The sequence below is a fragment of the Electrophorus electricus genome, chromosome 2 (genome assembly GCF_013358815.1).
Source record: "Electrophorus electricus isolate fEleEle1 chromosome 2, fEleEle1.pri, whole genome shotgun sequence".
NCBI lineage: Eukaryota > Metazoa > Chordata > Actinopteri > Gymnotiformes > Gymnotidae > Electrophorus > Electrophorus electricus.
The window spans coordinates 21,060,244-21,081,785 of record NC_049536.1 but is presented as its reverse complement, the minus strand read 5'-3'; the positions used below and the strand labels follow the sequence as shown (position 1 = coordinate 21,081,785).

The following is a 21,542-nucleotide window of genomic DNA, read 5'->3' as shown; positions in this document are numbered from 1 at the left end:
CACAATGATGCCACTCTCAAACCTGTCCTTCTACACTGGCACACTTATGTCACTGATCAACCTGTCTCTCTATGCAGGCACACTGATGCCACTATCCAACATGTCCCTCTATACTGCCACACTGATGCCACTGTCCAACCTGTCCCTCTACCCTGACAGAATAGCCACAGAGTGGCAGCTGTGCATTTAACTCACCTTGCCTTGAATGGATGAAGGCTTACACATCAAGTCTAGAATGACAAAACACACAAAAGCAACAAGCAAACAGTATAGGTAGCACTATTCTCCTGTATAGGATTCTCCTGTATACTTTGGATTCATCCTGCAGAACTATTTAGTTATTTCAATATGAGAGAGAGATAGAGAGAGAGTGAGAGAGAGAGAGAGAGAGAGAGAGAGAGAGAGAGAGAGAGAGAGAGAGAGAAAGAGAGAGAGAGAGAGAGAGAGAGAGAGAGAGATTGTAAAGTATGATCTGCAGCACTGTATTGTACCATTGCTCTTAACTGTTGGGAAGGTTAGCATAACACTGGACTTTGGAAATATGGCACTGAAACCATGTCAGATGTTAAAGGGCATACATTATCAGTGTGGTGTGATTTGTTCATTATGCCGCCACCAAGGGTAATGTGTTTGACCAGGCACTTGACCTTTACACATTGACAAACTCAAGACGACTGTAAAGGAGGTTGCGTGTTCATTGTGGGTTGGTTTACTTTGACGCGCATTATTCTTACATGATTTCTGGGCAGTCGTACAGCATGATTACAAGAATACACAGGAAGATTAGCCATGCTCAATGGAAGCTTGCTAGACCCAACCACTGGTGGTAAATTAAGTATGTCAGGTTAGTTATTCAGTATACACCATGAAGTAGTGCATGTAGCTCTCAATACAATGAAGAAAATAAATAAATAAATAAAACATGTTCTCAAAATTGCGAAATGGTTTAAACTACAATATTATCAGTTATCTTGGTATTATAAAGCCAATGATTTAGACTTAAAATATAGTTATAATTATTTTAAAATAATTATCAGAAGAAAAAAATGTGGCCATTTTGATATTATTTCGAGATGAGAGAATACAGTATTCAACAACAGATGGAGATGGTCTGAATGAAATAACTGAGAATCCAGCTCTACTACCCAGCAGTGCAGTCACGGCATGAGGCAACATTGCGTAATACCACGCCGTAGCAAAAGGTGACGATGCGTCAGAGGCCAATATGCGGAAATAAACATCAAAATATTGACTTCCTTTAAACGCATCTTTTATATATATATATAAAAGATAACAATAATCCGTTATTAGCCATCATTACGAAAGTGGTGACTACTTCACTACTATTTTTTTTTTTTTTTCAGAAAATATAAATTCTCGGTTCCTGCTCCTTTATCGGTTAGCACCAATCAGATTGTGGTCGTCAGCAAAACGACTTTAACGCACGCCTATACGCGTCGTTCTGAGCTTCAACCAAAGCAGCGGTGTTCAAATCCCAGTCCTCCAGGTCCGACCGATTTTCCACTATTCTCTTACTTGAGAGTTACATTAATCATTTAATCAACTAAAAGCGAGTACAACCTACACCATCGGATTTGGATTCGAGGTCCAGATTTGAATACCACTGACATAAAGACTCTAGCGTCAGAGAACAAGGTAAGAGATACGCGGGATCACGCCATATCCGACAAATGGGACGTTCCCATGTCTTTAACGTGATTATTCATGCATCCCTCCCCTCAGAATAATACAGATTATTATATATCCCTCCCCTCGCTTTCCGAGCTTCCGAATGGCCGGATGAGACTCTTCAGCCCGCACCACTAATATGGAACAGAATAGCAGGTCTATTTAAAGGGAAACAGGCAGGCTGTTTCCAATATAACGGGTGTATAAGGAGCAAACCCGTTGTTACATGTGTTTTATATGAAAGACATTATAGGCCATTTACTATTCTGTGTAGTAACTGACGTCTATAACATTGATTGATTGATTTGACATTTTATAGTAGTTTTGAACTTTTCCATCACTAATTATGGACAAAGGTAGGAGTGAAATTCAAAACGAGAAGATAAGTTCGGATATAATAGTTTTGGAGGCGTTTTGTATAGAATTTAAGCATGATTTCTAGCTGGGAGATACAACATTTTGATTGACAGGTTTTATTTTCAGCGCTTACCATGATTCATCACGACTTCAACAACCGATATTTAAGCAGTAAATTTTATCCAGCAGAATGACAGCAAATGAATTTTACTGCTGCCATACTGCAGTGTGTTGGTTTAAGTTTGCACCTGAAATCTGAAAATTTAATTTAAGTGTATTACAGCATATGGGATTATGATTTATTGACATGCCAGTGTAGTTTTTAAACACTGATGTAATCATATTACTTGTGTTCTTGTGTGAGAATGTTATTTGCCAAATATTTGAGAGCCCTGAAGAAGGGTATTTATTGTATTATAGGCTATATCAGGGACAAAGGAATTTTAACATTGCCACATTGGAGTGTGCGTTAAGGTTGCATCTGAAATTTGTCCAATTAAACTTAAATATATCATGTGTGACATTCTATTGTAAAATATTGTCATTGTTTTTTGTTTAACCATGGTAATTACTGATAGCTGTGAAAAGTAGCTCTATGCATCATTTGGAAAATAAATGAGTTTGCCTAATATTCTAAAGAAATGACTTTTGAATTAATAGACATCTTGCAGGATTTGTAACAACACCAGTATAAACTGCAAAATGACTCTTTCAGTTTGTTAATATTCAGATTTGTGTTTTATATTATTCTAATGAAGGGGAAATTCAATTGTAGCAGACACTAATTTACTGTCACATATCTTTTTTCATTTGTACCAGAGATGTGGTAGATTTTTACTGCAACTGACTTTTCAATAAATTAAGTCATTTATTTTCAGCATAACGATTTATTAAGTCCATTGTTTAAAAAGACGATAAACTGTATGAAGGCTCGAATTTTCAGTCATCTTAATTTAGCTCTGCCCTTTCCGTTCTGTTTCCTGGCATGCTCTGATCACGGATCTGTTCTGCAGGTACGGAGCGCACCAACATGACAGAGTTCTGGAAGGAGCATTCCCAGAGTGCAACAGTCGAGGAGATGATGCTGGACTCCAATGCCCAGCAGCTCACGCAATACGAGCTCCCCGAGATACTGGAGCTGCTGCCCAGCTTGGACGGCCTGGACGTCCTGGAGCTGGGAGCCGGCATTGGGTAAGTGACCTTCTAACCAGACCGGTACCGAAGGACCTGTAACTCAGACCCAAGTGGGTGGACCTGAACTCCATTGTCCTGCTGCAGCAGCCAAAGTAGCATGAACATTGCTCATCAGATCAATAAAACACTGGCCATACTTTTATTGTGGGTGTTTGTGCATAATAATCTGCGCTTCGTATTTGTCTGTGTGAAACCGTGAGTGAGGACTGAAGGTGTCAGCATGGGCTCGTACGAAGTCCTATTTTAGGACAGTGGATATCAGAGCTGCTCTTTCACACTGACCTTGAATCATCCTCCCGTATCCAAATTATAGACGGAAACACTAGAAAAACTGTTCTCAGATCCCTGTAAAGAGTCACTTCCAAAATCACTTTGAGTGGAATGGTTGTGAGTATGGAAACACTGCAGTGATGTAAAAATAACCCCATGCTTCTTTCTTCAAGGTGCTGCCTAGTGACTTGTGTATTAATTATGTATAAGATAAATAAATATATCAATACGCTGTACCTTTAATTTTTTTATTTTGTGGTTGCTTATCAATTGCCATAGCCAGCCACCCACCATATTATTTTATTTTAGGATGATGGTGATAAATTCAATAATGTTTAATATTTGATAACATACGTCACATTTTTTGGGCAGTCCATGGACTTTGCCTATATCACCTCTCTGCCAACACTCAAATAGGTAATCTGTTTGTTTATATTTACTGATAGTAACAGTAACAAAATAGTAGTATATTAACATCTTTTGGCACTCTGCATTTATGGGTGAAAGGTGAAGCAATCAGGTCTGGGTTTTGTAATGCAACCATTGTAATAGAGTTAAAGTTGTTCAAGAAAGAACATCTGTAGTAGTTACGCCCCAGCCAGTATCCAGCCAGCCCTGCTAGACCCATTACAACACATATCCACTTCCTTGGTCCCAGTTACCTCTTACTCATCCTTACACACACCTTCACCTTATCCTTTCTCCTGTTTAATCCCCACAGGTGCCCGATTTCATTTCTTTGCATTGAATGTCCCTAGCCTCCATAGAGGCTGTTGCAGAGCCTATTTTCTGCATCCGTTCTGTGTCTGTTATTTGCTTTTGCAAATAAAACCTTTTTTGAGTTCATCTCTTGCCCCTGCACAGTGTCACAGAATGCAAAGCTGGATCAAGGGAGTGCAGCAAGTCCAGCATCAGTCTCCAAGGCTGTCAGCTGGGTAGGAGCTATTATCAGTCACCAGCAGCAGGTACTGGTGGACCAAGGACTTGAGCTAGCTGACTTATGAGCCATCCTGGACAGGTTAGGCAGCTGTGCTGAGGCTATCTTTGCGAGCCCTCTGGCTACGGCTGGTGGACCAGTTGTCCTCTCTTCTTCCTCTGTTGTTTCTGCATATCGCATCGCCACCCCGGAAGTGTATGATGGGAATCCTGAGGGATGAGAGGGGTTCCTGGAACAGTGCGAGTTGATCTTCGACTAACAGCCACAAATGCCAGAGCATGCCAAAGTACTATAACATTTGTCATCAGCAGGCTCACAGGGAAGGCTAAAACCTTGGGCATCGTGCTGGTAATGACCAACTTGCCACTGCAGCAGGACTACTAATGACTACGCTGTCTTCATCATCCAAAGCGGGGTATGAGGAGGCACGGACCCTGGACTAGGTGGTTGTCCGTGCCACATTTTACAACCATCTCTTGTCCCTCTGTCCTCTCTCACCCCCACGGACATCGATCCCACCAGTGCGGAGTCCAGCAGCCCAGGTTGAACCAGTGCATCTTCATAATGAAAAGATTACATAAATCTAAGCACCCTCCTGCTGAAATATCTTCATCCATTGCATCTTGTCCCCACAGCCCATGAACAACTTCAGGGCACATAATTTTACACCAAGTTAGGTCTACACAATGCCTTCAACCTCATCGTGGATAAGGAAGGTGAAAAGTTAAAGACTGCTTTTAGCTCTTCTTCTGGCAATTATGAGTACCTGGTTCTCCCTTATGGCTTTTCCATGGCACCTTCCATCTTTCGGGCATTTATTAACGATTTATTAATGAAGTCCTCCTGAATACCCAGGTCGATGCATCATTGTTTATCACGATGACATCTATTCCCCTTTTGTGGACCAACATGTCTCTTGCTGGGTACCTGACTCTCCTGCAGAATAACCTGTACTGTAAACTGGAGAAGTGTGAGTCCAGTCTGCCTGAGGTCAGTTATTAGCACCTTATTAACACATGGCATAAGGATGCAGGCAGCTGCAGGTTGCTGCTGTGGGAGGATGCAATATTTGGTGGAATGGGAGGGTAATGTGCCCAAAGAATGGAGCTGGGTACCGGCAAGCTGGATCCTAGACTCAGAATTCATCAGTGCCTTCCACTATGCCCATCCATCTAGGCCCACTCCTCATTACCTGAGCTGCCCCACACCCTGGCCCTGGCAGGGCCATCAGGGGGGTGTCATTTCCCAGTCTGTATCCAGCAAGCCCACACCCAACAGTCACAAGACACAGCCACGTTCCTGGTCCAAGTCACCTGTTTATTGATTCATTACACACCCCCATACACACACATTTAGCCTTTTAGCCTTATTCCTATTTAAACCCCACAGGTGCCCGAGTTCAGTGCTTCACGTGGAACATTCCTGGCCTCCATAGAGATGGTTGCCGAGCCGATGTTCTGTCTGTAACAAAGAAACCCCTTTTCTCTTTCTTCCTTGCATTTGCAAAAAAAAAAAACATTTTTGAGTTTCCCATTCAAGCCTCGCTCATAGTGTAACAATAGGTAGCAAACCTGCAGAAATGTAAGTCTTTATCAAAAATAGCCTTATTTGTGAGTATGCTATTTAATGTCTAGAGAGAACAAAAAAACAAACAAACTAAAATAAATGCATCTCTAAATAATTTATGCATGTTTACTGAAACATGTATAATTACGATAACAGTGAGTAGCATTACCGCTAACGTTTCCCATTCCCCATTATTCACTGTCCCATTATCACACCCGGCCTTTGACCTTTTCAGGCGCTACACAAGTCACCTCATTGGCAAAGTGAATCATGTGACAGCTGTAGACTTTATGGAGAACTTTGTGGAAAAGAACAGAAAAGACAACAGTCACCTTGGCAATGCAAAGTTCATTCAAGCTGATGTCACACAACTAGAGCTGGCAAAAAGCAGGTGGGTAGAGAGCTGTGGATGCAGCTTTAACAGTTTTACAATATGTCCGCATACTTATTATGTCAGTGTTTAAGATATTTGCCTCTAAATATGCAATTAATATTACTGCTTTGAAAGATTAAATAAATGAATAAAATTATTCTACACCAAAACCTAATGCAGAGATAGCTGGGGGAAAATTAATGCTTGGTTTCCTTCCCTTAGTTTTGACTTGATCTTCTCTAACTGGCTTCTGATGTATCTGAGTGAAGAAGAACTGATCTCATTGGAAAAGAAGATGCTGTCTTGGCTCCGCCCAGGAGGTTACCTCTTCTTCAGAGAGTCCTGCTTCCACCAATCAGGTTAATCTGAATGACCTGTACCAGTGGATTAAGTTCCAGTTCCAGCCCTGAAAAAGCCATGTTCTTTAATTAGAGCCATATTAGAATTAAAGCCTTTCATCTAAACTACCTTTTTGGCAATTAGAAGATGATGTTGACAAGAGAAAAGCACTTTTATCCATGGAAGCGATTTTAATTTTAGTACATAAAGCTATAGTTTAAGGATGCCATAAAAAGAAAATACATACGTGATTAAAAACATGAAACAAGTATCAAAAATTCAGGTGAGTTAGAACAGGGAAAATGCACAAAACATGAAAAGCAATAGATTTTGTACCCAACAATACAACTGATAATCTTCATCAGTGTTTTGGTGCATGTTATAATGTGAATAGACCTGGACAACCATTAACAATTAGCACTCTGTCATCAAAGTCAGGTAAAATTTTAAAGTAAGTCTTAACCATTATTTGCAAGGAGAATATATTAAAACAGATAAAGCTTGGTTTCAGTAATTTTATCGGTGGTTTGTAATGGCCCGAGTGCTGCAGGGTGAGAAGTGAGACACACAGGCTCTCGACGTAAACTGACATTTATTATACACACACGAAGGACGAACATATCAGCACTCACAAATAACCAGGTAGGTGAACACGGACAACAGGTTACAAACATAGTGTGCGATACTACCGTGACATGAATACATAGTCGAACATAAACATAGCCAAACATTAGCATGAACAAAAGCCGACAACTCTGCACTCTCCTGCAACAGTTTAAATACATGCAGACATTAGACAAAGAAGCCTGTGCAGGTGTGCGAACATGGGCAGAACTCACACAAACAGAGACAAACTCGCACATCACGCAGCAGGCCGTACAAAGTGACCAGTGGGACCATGAGCAGGCCCTGAGAGATTAAATTGTGCCAAAGATAGATGTGCAGAATGTGCCTTCATCAGTATTATGACCCTTAGGTTTGCAGTGGTTCTGCAGAAATTACATTTACATTTACATTTATATTTTACATTTACATTTACGGTACAAAATTACAAATTTTCAGATAGGATTTAAGGTAACCTAATAACTTTCTAGAACAGCTGCATGAAAACTAATAATCTTTTACATATTTCTTATTTGGGGATGTTATGGAGTATGCAATAATGAGAGTATGCCTGAATCGCATTTCAAAACATCAAATAGTCCACAGCATACATCATACAGCAGCATCTGTGTATAACTATAGTTTTCGGTGGGATTTTTGGGGGGCTGTGTAAATTCTGTTTAATAAAGATGCTATGTACTGATTTAGACAAGTTAAGCACTGGTTCCAAAAATCTACAGCTAAGGTCATATACCAGTATGTCAAGCTTGTAGATGTGCTACGTTTGGTCTCTTAAAAAGTTTCTAAATCACTGTATTTTGTCTTTTGCAGGAGATTGTAAGAGAGATTTTAACCCCACCCACTACCGTACACCTGCTCATTATAACCACCTGATGACATCTGTGACATGGGAGGAGTCTGGAGAACAGGGCATTCACATCTACGGCTTTGACACCATCCTCAGCAGAAATGTGCACACCTACATCAAGGTAACGATTCAGCATGTTTCTATGTTAATTGGGATATCATGTAGATATCACGTGAAAAGCCCCAGTCATGAATGTTTCCAGTTAGAGTTTGTGTTCTATATTTAAGAATATCACTGAAGATGATTATCATGCATGTAGTGGCTTTATAATGCAGACAAAGTGGGAAAGTGGAGGTTAAAAAGTTGATTTATTTAAAACTATTAACTAAATCGTATTCTTTCTCTATATTGCTGCTGGCACATTAGGATAAATACCTTTTTTTAAGGACAAGCCAACAGTGATTAAGGGAATAGCAATATTAAAACGGAGGTATAAATGAGTATGTGTTTCTCCCTTTCTCCATCTCAAGGTATCTCTTTCTTTTTCTCTTTTTTCTCTTTCCCTCATCCAGATGAAGAAGAACCAGAACCAGGTGTGCTGGCTGATGCAGAAGGCTCGTCGGGACGTGGTCCAGCAAAGCCAGGGTGGCTTCAGCACCTTCCAGCAGTTCCTGGACAACCAGCAGTACTCTCGCAAGGGCATCTTGCGCTATGAGAAGATGTTCGGCTCCGGCTATGTCAGCACTGGCGGACCCAGCACCACCAAGGTCAGCCCCGGGGTCAAAGAGGTCAAAAGCTTGAGGAAAAGGCAGAGTTAGATGCGCTTTTGTTTTCTAGCTCCATATTTTGAAAGGATTTCTAAGGATTCTAATCTTTGCATGTGGGGGCAGAACTACCTCCTAACTATCACAGAATTACAAAAACAATACCTCCAAGTTTTCAAGTGGAGACATATTCTATACATATGCATTTGCATTAATGTGTTTAAAAGTACAATGGTTAAGTGACTGAAATGTTTCGGTCAAAATACAAAGTATACTGATACTACTAAATTTCTAATGCTAATTCTAACACAACATTTTGGGGATGTACAGATTTCCATGGTGTTATTATGAACAATGCTAATTCACATACAGTTTTGTTTGAAGGGGAATTGTTAGACACCTATCGCAGCATATTCTGTGTATCACACACAACACTTTGTGAGAGTGCAGAAATTGAATTAAATAAATAAGATACTACAAGTCCCCATGAACGTACAAAGTAAATCACCTTCTTCAAAGACAAGATACCAGTTAGAATACCTGAGTATAGTCTAAATATACCTTAGCTTTATTGATTATGTTTTAATTGTGTTTTTGCTTGTGATTCTTTACGGCTAAGTGACTTTTCTTTAACTCTTCAGGAGTTTGTTGACCTGCTGAATCTGAGGCCAGGTCAAAAGGTTCTTGACGTGGGCTGTGGAATAGGGGGGGGGGATTTCTACATGGCCAAGGTGAGTCATGGGCACCCTGACCAGCTTTCGTCAGATATCAGTTATCGGAATTCTGTTCGAGACAATGGGAAAAAAATTGCTGTGCCGATCACCTTAATATCTCTACTTCCCTTTATTCCATATTATTATTTATTCAATAGAACTTTGGGGTGGAGGTTTTGGGAATGGACCTTTCAGCAAACATGGTGCAGATTGCCATGGAGAGGGCAGTGCAGGAGAATGCCCCGCTGGTGAGTGAAATGGTTTAGCTTATTGCTCACAAAACAATCACAAAGGGTGCGCAAAGAGTACTGTCATCTCTGAGATGACACGACACAAAATAGCTTGAAGGAGCATATTTATGCTTGTGTCTCGGAGGGATTTCTGCAACTAGAACATTCACTCCACTTCAGGTGCAGTTCGAGGTGTCGGACGCTACTAAGAGAAATTTTCCACAGAAGTCCTTTGACGTAGTATACAGCAGAGACACTATTCTACACATCAGTGACAAGCTTGAGCTCTTCAGAAAGTTTCATGTGAGTTTGTGTGTTTATGTGCCATTGTTGAAGTAGTGTCAAGTTAAACAAACCTCAGAGGTACAGTAGTTAGTGCTGGATTTCAAAAAAAAAAAAAGAAAAAAAAAAGTGGAAAGCACTGCCCTCTCCTGGTTAACTTTAAAAAAGGGCTAATGCTATATTTAATCTTAAAATCATGTTTTCTGTTTCACTCTGGTACTATAATTGGTGTGAAATAATGTGTGTGTGTGTGTGTGTGTGTGTGTGTGTGTGTGTGTGTGTGTGTGTGTGTGTGTGTAGACATGGTTGAAGCCAGGTGGTAAGGTCCTAATCAGTGATTACTGCTGTGGACAAAAGCCTTGGACTCCGTCTTTCCAGGACTACGTTAACCAGAGAGGCTACATCCTGTATACACCACAGAATTATGGCAAGGTGAGCCACACCCACTGGGTACTCTACATCTATATTTGCGGCATTTTGCAGATGCTCTTATCCAGAGTGACTTACAAAAGTGCTTCGTCATTTACTCATAGAATACATCCTAACCAGTACAGTAGGTATAAACCCTTATACTACAGTGAACACACATGGGTCAAAAATACTCATCTGTACAGTACTGTAGGTGTTGCTCTTCTTACTCTAATAAATATTATTTATTGCATGGGAAAGGAAAGTTTACCTAGGTCAGCAGTCTTATTCAAAGTAGTTACTGTATATCTTGTGAGATTTGAGGTGGAAAACGTTTATTTCTTATGGTTAGTGATATATTATTGTATGAAATGAAGGTCTATAAAGGACAGTTATGCTTACATGCTATGTCAGAGAATATGTCTGGGACTCTGTGGTTAGGGTTTCTGCATTATAGCTTTCCCTATCTGCCTGCTACTGGCTTTAGGATGGTGAGGAAGACCTAAACTTAAATGTAGAGTGGCACCCTGTACATACTCGAGCCACAGCACAGCATACACTTTTAAGAAGTGTTCTTTATGGAGTGGTGGGATTCTTGATGCACCCTTACAAACATGACAAACCATCTTGCCCCATGTAATACTTCTAAGGGTTCATGACTACCAGTGGAACCAAGCAAACATATCAAAATGATTTTTTTGTTTTGTTTGTTTTGCTATATGTTATTTTACGATGGTTATATTTAGACAGTGACATGATTAATGTGGTTCAGACCACAACTTAAAAAACAGCATAAGCAGGTGGAAATGACTGGAATAATGATTCACATGGTCCAAAGTGTAAACTGACAGTGCAAGTGCTGTCTAAATATTGCCCTTTTTATCTTTTGTCTAAATGTTGTTTAATTGTTAATATTTTATATTTTGTGTGTATATAACCCTTTTATGAGATAGCAGAAAACCTAACCTAGGGTTACGTAGTTTACTATTTGTTGTTTTGGCAATATTACCCTTTGCAATTATAATATCACCGATGTCACGGTTGGCCCCTCCTAGTGATCTGTTTCCATGTCTTCCCCGGCTCACGTTCTCGTTTCATTTTCTCCGTTCCTGTTTGGTGCTTGTTTTGGTTTTCACCGTATCATTAGTTTCACCTGCTTCTCGTTGCCATCTTGCTGTCCCTCATGACCCTGTGGATGTACACCCTGTGTTTCCCTGGTCTTGTCTCATTGTTAGTCCACACGCCTCAGTTGTGTTCTAGGCTGTCGTTGTTTACACTGCCTGCGTTCTTGTAGTTTGTGTTCCACACTGTAGCCTGTTTTCCTTCTCCCCATACTTTTATCATGTGTTTTTGCTTTGATTTTTTTGTTTACAATGTTTCCCGGTACTGTTCATGTGGGTAATTTGACCCTGGACCATTTTATCAACTCTGATTCTGGATTTACCCTTAATAAATCTCGATCTTCTCAGCATTTGCGTCCTCCTCATGTCCACATTACAACAGAAGGCTGTGATATGCAAATGAGGCATCTCACAAATATAAAAAAAATTTAGAATGGTGCACTGTGAATATCCTGATCTTAGATTGGTTTTCTGTGGCAGTTTACATTCACATGATCCAACATCTAATTTTGGTCAAAATTGAACAATGGTTAATAAATTGTAGGATATTTGTCAGTAAGCAATGGTTAATAAATTATAAAAAAAAAAAAAAAAAAAAAAATCAATGGCAAGTTGTAGAAATATAGTCGCATTTATAGTCATTTGTCTCTATTGTGCAGCCCTAACCTAACATGTCAGTTGTCACAATAATATTCTTCACATACATAATTGTTTGTGTCTGTTTGTGTTTATATCTTTGTGCGTGTTGTGTGTGTGTTCAGGTCTTGGAAGAGGCAGGGTTCAGTGATGTGAGAGCTGAAGACAGAACTGCCCAGTTCATTGAAGTGATAAAAGATGAGCTGAAGAGGGCAGAGAGGATTAAGGATGAATTTATACAGGTGAATGAAAACATGGTCACAGCTTGTATATATATAATTAACTATTTATACTATATCATTTTCTTTTTTTTTTTTAAATGAAACATGTAGCACGTGAAAATTTGATGAAATAAAGTTTCCTGGTTTTCCTAACCAGGACACTTCTGTCCTGAAATATACACAAACCAACACACATACAAAAACACCTATGGTGTAAGGTGGGCTCAAATCCAGGTCAGCTAGGTAATGAACAGCCTACTGGGTTAGCAACCACCCTCTAACAAGAGTGGGTCCATGTGCAGCACAGTTAGGTCTTGGATCAATTGAAACAAAAGGAAAAAACTAAACACCATGCAGAGCATGGAAAAAGGGAGAACAAAGGACACCACGGGAAGAAATGGCAGCTGTTGGGTGTTAAGCCTGATTTGTGGCGTGCCTGGCTCAAGGCCTCCCTCTGGTGGCTGGAGAGGGCCTTGGCCTGGCACCAACCCTTACGTATGTAACATTTTAAGAGGTGTGGCACAAAAGTTTATTCTGATGCATATCTTTGAACTCATCACTTCTTGAGCCTCCAAATAATTAACACTCATGCATTAAAATATATGACAGTCTACAAATACACCATAAACGTGATGCATGTGGCTTTGAACTGTATGACAACAGGAGTTTTCCCGGGAGGATTATGAAGCCGTTGTAAATGGCTGGACAGAAAAGCTTCAGAGATGTGAGGCTGGAGACCAGCGCTGGGGACTCTTCTATGCAACCAGGTCCTGAGAGAAAAAAGCGGAAGAGAGACGCCATTGGGTGGGAGGGTGACGCTACCCAGTCTGCTGAAGATTTTAGTTCAAATGTCAATAGTTGAATAAAGCTAATTTTGCATTTTTACTGTAGCATTCTATAAATTGGAAGAGAAAAAGAAAATTATCGTTTTGAGATGATGTTCTGTTTTGAATGCTTGGTTATTTTGGGAAAAAATACAGTGGTATGCAGAAGTATGAAGCCTTAAAAGTATTAAGCTTGTGAATTTAGAAAATGAATATGTAATATTTGAGAATATGACAGTTTTGGCTGATGAGTGGCAAGTGTAGAATAAGAAATAAAATAAAACGTGATTATCAATGTCTATCTGTGTGTGTGTGTGTGTGTGAGAGAGAGAGAGAGAGAGAGAGAGAGAGAGAGAGAGAGAGAGAGAGAGAGAGAGAGAGAGAGAGAGAAAGAGAGATACAGATTCTGCACATTTGGTGGAGGCGCTGGTCATCAGTTATAGTTCAAACTAATTTTGGGTGTCTATAAATTTTGATTATTGTCTTGGTGAAAATATTCTCCATCCTTCTTGACGACTTTGTTCTTTTATGTTCCTAGGCCTGAAAACATATTGGAATTCAGCGTGCAAAAATACTTTATAAACGGCTGTTTTTCTTTGCTCTGGGTCTTAGTTCTTGTCACACCCGCAGACCAGAGCGATCCCCGTTTCCATAGCAACCTAGTCACGTCCGGGTTTTCGTCAGTTTCGATGGTTCCGTGTCTCCTCCCCTTTGTCACCGTCTGTTCCGAGGTTGTGGCTAGTTCTTGTTCTATTTAAACCTTGTTTCCGAGTCTCTTGTTTGTCGGTCATTGTGTTTCTGGTAGGCTCTCGTTTGTCCTAGCGCTTCGCTCGCATGTGTTTAGTATATTCACGTTTAATCTCTCCCCTCGTACCCTGTTAGTTACCATCGCTGTCTATGTTGCTTTCCTTGTTTAGTTCTCTGCTGTTCGCTGTTGTACTGTCTGTGTTTTTGTTGGTCAGCAATAAGTAACCCAGTTCTGTGTATTCCCCTTTATTTCTAGTTATATTTATCATTGTTATTCTCCGTTAGTCTTCCCTAAGTGTACGCCCTTTTCCAGTTCCCGTACTCACCTTGTTGACCTGTCTGTTTCTGTTATTAAACTTATTATTCATGTATTCTATCCTGTTTGTTGTTCACATTATGGCTTCCTCCGTTTAATTTTGTTCCAAGGCGCAGGCACTTCGCAAGTGTGTTCGCATATCACTCCTCCCCCGTTACAGTTCTTAGGTCATGTGTTTACATACATGGTTTTTCATATTGGCTAAATATTGCGTATATATTATAAGTCACAAGCATCACACTGGATTTGGTGATCACTTTGTGAATAGTAGTTTTTAGGAATATTCCGAGCTCTTGCTCAAGGTAAATTTCCAGACATTTTGCTTTTCGTTATATTTGCATTGCAATTAGGCGATGCATCAGTCAGACCATCCGGCGAATGTCCTACATTGCCTAACAAATGCGCCTGCAAGTTGTCGAAAGACCTATCAAGTTATAAACTCAATAACTTTTTTATAACCCTGAAGCCTGTTTAACCTTAAATATGCCTCAATATATGCCGTGAATTCCTGCACGCTACGAGTTCAGTTCAGCTGCTGTGTTAGCTACGTAGCTGGCTAGCTAGCCATTTTTTTCATTGATATCGGACCAGACCTTTCTTCCATATTAATAACGACAGAGCATTGAGAACCGATTTCACTCACATATGTGAGAACATTATATATTGCGAGCCACTTTTCCTAAATGTAATTTTAGTCCCAGGCCGTAAAATGTGCCTGTTCCAATATGTCGGTCTGCTGTTCAGTTGTCTTAAACAAAGCCGTGGCACTCTGATCATCTTTAGTGATTTTACTAAACCTCCTACACTTGGTGGTTTGTGTAATAAAATACTTTTAAATGTAAGGGGAGTAACATTGAATGTAACGGAATAAAAGTACAATTTTGACTTCGCAAATGTACGTGAGAAACAAAGTACCCTCTTTTAAAACAACTCAAAGTACGTTTTGTTCAAAAAGTTACTAGAGTAAATTTAACGGAGTAAACTATTGCTTTACTACCCACCTCTGCAAACAATGTAGCCAAAACGAAATAACACAAGCTAGATTTGTGACTAAATGTATAAGAGGAAGACACACAAGAGAAGCGGAAACTTGCGATGCAGTGGGAGAGCTAATTATAGAACTGAGAAGGCTGCATTGCAGAGGGGAGGAGCTACAGATCTAATTTTGAGAGAGATATATATAACAGTAGTGTTACAGCTGGTAATGTAAAAAGGGAAATGCCTGTTCTTATAACTCATTGGGCTTGACCATGTCAAATAGCTTGGGTTGCACTGAAAGTGAGGGTTCGTTTTACATTTACAGCAATATCCAGAGCGACTTACAAAAGTGCTTTGTCATTTACTCATAGAATACATTCTAGCCAGTACAGTCGATTAGAGTCCAAGATACCAATGAACTAGAATACTCTTGAAATACAGGGATCAGTGCTGATGCCTAGAAGTGCAAAATACATATAAGCTCTGTCTCAGACAACAATTAGTGCAATAAAAAATAAGTACTATAGTTAGTCAACATAGGAGCAGTCAACACCAGTGCAATAAACAAAACCCTACAATAAGTACTAGAGTTTTATTTAGTCAACACAGGAGCAGGGTCAGTGGTCATTTAAATAATCCACAAATAGATTGGTCTTCAGTCTGCGTTTGAAGACTGCAAGGGACTCTGCTGTCCGGACAGCAAGCGGAAGTTTGTTCCACCATCTAGGAGCCAGGACAGAGAATAGTCTTGATGCTTGTCTTCCATGATACTTGAAACATGGTATTGAAACAGGCCAAGCCATACTTGAGGCTCGGAGTACTCGAGGTATGGATCGGGCTTTGACCATTGACATCATGTATGGAGGGGCTGGTCCAGTTTTGGCTTTGTAGGGAAGCATCAAGGTTTTAAATCTGATGCGGGCAGCTGCTGGAAGCCAATGAAGGAGTGGAATGGAGTGTAGCAGTGGAGTGATGTGTAGAGGTCTGATGGCTCTTAGAGGAAGACCACAAAGTAGCGAGTTGCAGTAGTCTAGCTTTGAGAATACAAGAGACTGCACAAGTAGCAGAGCAGCTTCCTGTGAGAGAAAGGGCCAAATCCTTTGTGTTACAAAGGAGAAATCTGCAAGACAGGATCAGATTTGAAACATGAGTTGAGAAGGACAACTGGTTGTCCAAAGTTATGCCCAGGCTACGAGGATGGCACTGCCTGGATGGCACTGAGAGAGGGTGTCCATCTTCCCCTCAAACTGTCTGGATGGCCTGAAAGAAAGTGTCCGTCTTTCATGAAACTGCCTGGATGGCCCTTAGATAGTGTGTCTGTCTTCCCTCAAACTGCCTGGATGGCCCTGAGAGAGAATGACTTGACCCTGCACAAGCGATGTAGGCCAATAACAATGACATGACTAGGCTTCTATGATTTTCTGAGCTGGCTCGGTTATAGAGTCCTAGGCTCTTCCAGGTAGGCCTTGCAGAAGTAGGAGTTTTGGGTATCAGTGGCCAGGTGTCTTGCACTTGTTTTTGATAGCAATTCTGGAATGGATTTTTGCCAGCCATACAATGAAACTTCAGTCATAATCAACACAGCAAGACAAGCTTGCTTGATATCAGCTGTGATGAGCAAACGTGAACTAAAATATAAGAAATTAAGCAGAACCAACAACAAAAAAAAACAAATATAAGGAACAAAATAGGGTATCACGGAGTTGAAAACTTCTAACCGCTTAGTAAGGTGGCGGGGGCAGAGGGGTTGGTTGTCTTTGTCCTTTTCTGGGTTCTTCTCTGCTTCACACTTTGTATTCAGATTGAGTAGTGTATGGGGATCAAACTTTCCAGGTATATGTTAGGGACAGGGCATGCCTTAGTTTATGCATATTCCGTAGCCTTGTTTTCACGATAGTGGAAAAGAATTCCTGTAGGACATTCTAGTAAGATCCACCATGAATAAATTAAACAATGAAAATCATACAATTACTACAAATGTCTACCACATGGTCTTAGAATGGTTTGTAAACTAAGCATCAAACTCTAGAATGGGTGCAGCAATTAGATAAACAATTTTGAAACTTTGCTTATAATTTTCATTCTAGTATCATGAGGTCCAAATTAGTTTTTAAAAAGTGGTTATTTCCATTTGTTTAATTGATTCATGGTGAATCTTACTTCAATGCCTAGAATCATGAAAACAAATTGAATAAACCAAGGCATGTCCCCAGCATGTACCAGACACCTTCCACAGAATTTAAGTGAGAAGAAGTCAAGACTCAAACTTTTCTTTTGAGGCTAAGTCAATAGCCTCTGGCTAAGCAGTTAAAACAGACTCAAATTTCATGCTACCTTATTTTGTTCATTTATTTATTTTTTGCTGGCTGTGATAAATTTGTGTGTTCATTGGAATTCACTTATCACAGCTTAGTTTCATCATATGGCCAGCAACGAATCATTCCAGGATCATCAAAAGTAAGGATGAGGCGCATAACCACCGATTCCCAAAATTGCTGCTTCTGAAAGGCCTGCCTGAAAAGGCCTAGGCCTCTTTCACCGAGCCAGCTCCGAAAATCAAATCCCATGGATCAAGAACCCTGGTCAATTCATTGTCATCATAGCTCATGCAGAGTCGAGCCAGCAATGCAACGGAGGACAGCCTCTCTCACAGCGCCACCCAGACGGTTTGACATAGTCTAACCCGATGAGCTGTAAGGACAGGCATTTCCCTTTTTACGTTACCAGCTAGTATCAATAATAATGCTACTGTTTACACATCAAAATTGGATCAGTTAATTCTTTCTTCCCATCTGCATTGTAGCCTCCTCAATCCTATAATTAGGCTTTGTTCAGGCTGTGTCAACAATTTCTCCTTCTACTCCTCCTCCTGTTATACCTTTAGTCATACTCTCTCACCATGAGTCTTGTTTGGTTTTAATATGTTTCCTTTGTTGGTCTCTGTTTGGTTGATAAGTAGACTGCCTGGTTAATCATTCTCGCAGGCTGCTTAGGATTTCTTTCCATTCTTATCTTTCTCTTATTGGGTAGCCACTTTAGTCCACCACGAATCTAGCTTGTGTTAAATTGTTTTGATTATGTTGTTTGTTACATTTGCTATACTATAGCAATTTTAGAAGACTCAATACCTTTGGTCATTAGTAGAATTGTAATCAATGATTTTATGTATGTTTTCCTATCTTTGTTAACTTGAGAAAAATGCCTTGGTTATTAAATATATTCGTAGTTATAACTTAGTTGGTCATTCTCACAGGTTACTTTCATTTTTTTCTTTCTCTTATTAGCCTAGTTAGCTATTGTGATCCACCTCGAATCATTTGGGTTAAATGTGGTATAGTACATTTGTTTACTATAGTGATTCTAGTGAACTCAGTACCTTTGGTCATTAGTCTAAACTTAGTCAATGATTTTTATGCATGTTTTCCTATCTCTGTTTAATCTATCTATCTATCTATCTATCTATCTATCTATCTATCTATCTATCTATCTATCTATCTATATATATATATATATATATATATATATATATATATATATATATATATAGAGAGAGAGAGAGAGAGAGAGAGAGAGAGAGAGAGAGAGAGAGTAATCAAATTTTTGGTAGATGAGAAGTTCGATATCAGTAATAAGTTAATTAAAATTAATACATTTTCCATATTAATCAGGGTGGTGCCCCAATTCATCTTATTAATCATGACTGACAATTTATTACTTCATTAAATTTAATTAATTAATTTAACCGCTACACAGAGTAATCTTGCTTTCTACATCCTCTGTGAATTTTACATGAATTTTACTTCTGCTAAAGTGAAAAGTGCTTTAGTAGTAGGAATTTAACTAGAAGAAAATATGAATACAATAAATAGAGTAAAGAACAAATAATAAGAGTAGCAAAGAGCCCTGGAGGGGAGCTAGAAGATGTATGAATGACATGCATATATGGATTTCTATACATATGCAGGTCAAAGTAGACATATTAATAAATGCATTATATACAAAGTATTACAGAATGATATGTACATTTGCAAAAATATTACAGTTGTGCAAATAAGCATAAGTTACAGAGAAGTTACTGTAGTCCAGTAAGTGGAGTTGGTTAGTTTACAGTGTACAAAATGCCCACTGTGGTTGATGAGCCCTACAACTCTGGGGAAAAAGCTGTTAGTATGTCTGCTTGATGGACCTTAGTCTTCTACTAGAGGGACGTGGCTGGATTAGGTGATGAGAGGGGTCAGCTGTTATATTAGCAGCAGGCTTCATCACCCTGCTGTTGCAGATGTCCTGAAGCATTGGCAGACTGCGTCCAAGAATCCTCTCTGCTGTCCTGCTGTCCTTACGTGCTGGAGTTTGTCTCATTCTTTTGAGGTGGAAGAATCAAATTAGATGGTTATGAAGGATGTGAGGATGGAGAGATAAACAGGCCATAGTTCAAGGATTACTACCCCTTACATTTAATAGCCCAAATAGCAAATACTAAGACCGAATTCGGATGCTTACCAGAACCCAGGATATGTCCCTTCAGGTTGTGACTGGGATTTTACAGATTTGTGCCCCTTCGGCCCACACTAACATTTGTGCCTAAGTTCCAGTGAAAATACCCAATTTCTGATAAAAGACTGTCAACAACAACAACAAAAAAAGGCTCCCATCACAGCTGCAATGCTAGTTGCCAAGTCTAACAAGAATCATATGAAATCTCAAGGTCAGAGTAAGAACCCAGATCATTCTCCCTGCCAACAGTGCAAACCACATGGACATAGTATCCCTCAAAGTCACCTTAGAAACACCCCACACACTCCTCTTCCTCCACCTCACGTGCTGGGGAGGGTAATACACCAGAAGCTAGTTTGTCTGAAGGCTTTGATGGATGGGGAAAAAAGAAGACATCTGGTCTCAGCCCAAAGCGATGTCACCTTTGTCGCCATGCTCCTAGGAGGCCAGGAGGGCAATTTTTTGTAGACACTGAGGGTTCTGTATCTGTCACTAACTTACCCCTCCCTATTTCTTTACAAACTACAACACATCAAGGTCTCTTTTTTTCCCAAATCATTGCCTGTTTCTCTGCAGGTGGATGAGGCAGTGGTAACAGTGCCTTTGTGGGTTGGCAAAAGAAATGTTACATTGAGGGCATTGACTTTCTGCCTTTGCTAGAGGCTGATGTATTCCTTACTGAAAACGTGCTGAGGCCTGGTTGTGTCTCCCCGTGACAATTCCAGTATTCTGTCCAGTATGCTATCTCATGCTTTTACTATTAATCAAATTGACTAATTGTGTATGCAAGTGCATAGTAGTGTGCCGTTGTTAGGCAAAATAGCTGAGGGATGTCCCTGGTACCCTCGGTCATACTAATCACTTCTACCTCCATTGTACATGTCCTCCCATTTATTGTCTCGCACACTCTTTACTCACTTTCACTATTGTGTCTCCTGTAGTAGGTCATTCTTGTCATGTGCAGGCTAGATTCCAATTTGGCATAGAGAGACGGCAGCCTCCAGAAAGGCTCTTTGGGTGATGTTTGCCCCCAGGGTGCTTTCTTGTCCCACATGCCATGGACGTATTGCATTATTGTTATTATGGTAACTTTTGTTTGGTTTCTTTTGGTTTGTCTTTTGAGTTGTAGTTTATCACTTAGATTTGTGTTTTTTGATTATTTTCTTGGCATGGTGCATCTGGTTACTATAGTGACATTAGTTCTATATTTCAGTGATAAATACATCTTTTATTGTATAACCTAGAGTAATGTCTACCATCTTTTTACTATAGGCCTACTATACTTTTTACTGACTATCTATGAATAAATGTGTATGACCAGGATGATGCTAGAGAAGCTAATGCAACACAGAATATGTTTACAGCACATGGCTGTTTTAAGCTAACGTTTACATTTACAGCATTTTGCTGACACTTTTATCCAAAGCAACTTACAATTCTGACTGAACACAACTTGAGCAACTGAGGGTTAAGGGTCTTACTCAGGGGCCCAGTAGTAGCAACCTGGCCATAGTCTCATGACTAATCAAGTACCTTAACCACTGCCCTGATATTAATTAGTTTTATGTAGATAGATAGCTAATTAATATAATGCCATGGCATTATATTTGGAAACAGTAAGGTTAGCCTATAGCCATTGGCTTATTCTGTCAAATCAACTAATTTTTCAAAC

The 21,542-nt window shown here is 39.8% G+C and overlaps 1 protein-coding gene across 2 annotated transcripts; it reads left to right on the top strand.

Annotated features, from left to right (window-relative positions):
* The first annotated feature begins 1,472 nt into the window (after positions 1–1,472).
* pmt (phosphoethanolamine methyltransferase) lies at positions 1,473–13,630 on the top strand. Of its 2 annotated transcripts, none has more exons than XM_027009628.2 (12): positions 1,473–1,656; positions 3,060–3,237; positions 6,249–6,404; positions 6,609–6,745; positions 8,160–8,317; positions 8,709–8,903; positions 9,542–9,631; positions 9,772–9,861; positions 10,024–10,146; positions 10,426–10,557; positions 12,416–12,532; positions 13,175–13,630. In XM_027009628.2, exons 2-12 carry the CDS (start codon positions 3,077–3,079, stop codon positions 13,283–13,285), a joined length of 1,470 nt encoding a protein of 489 aa, XP_026865429.2. In that variant the 5' UTR covers positions 1,473–1,656; positions 3,060–3,076; the 3' UTR covers positions 13,286–13,630. The 2 variants fall into 2 exon arrangements, with proteins under 2 accessions (XP_026865429.2, XP_026865428.2); XM_027009627.2 differs by lacking the exon at positions 1,473–1,656 and adding an exon at positions 1,900–2,045.
* The last annotated feature ends 7,912 nt before the right edge of the window (positions 13,631–21,542 follow it).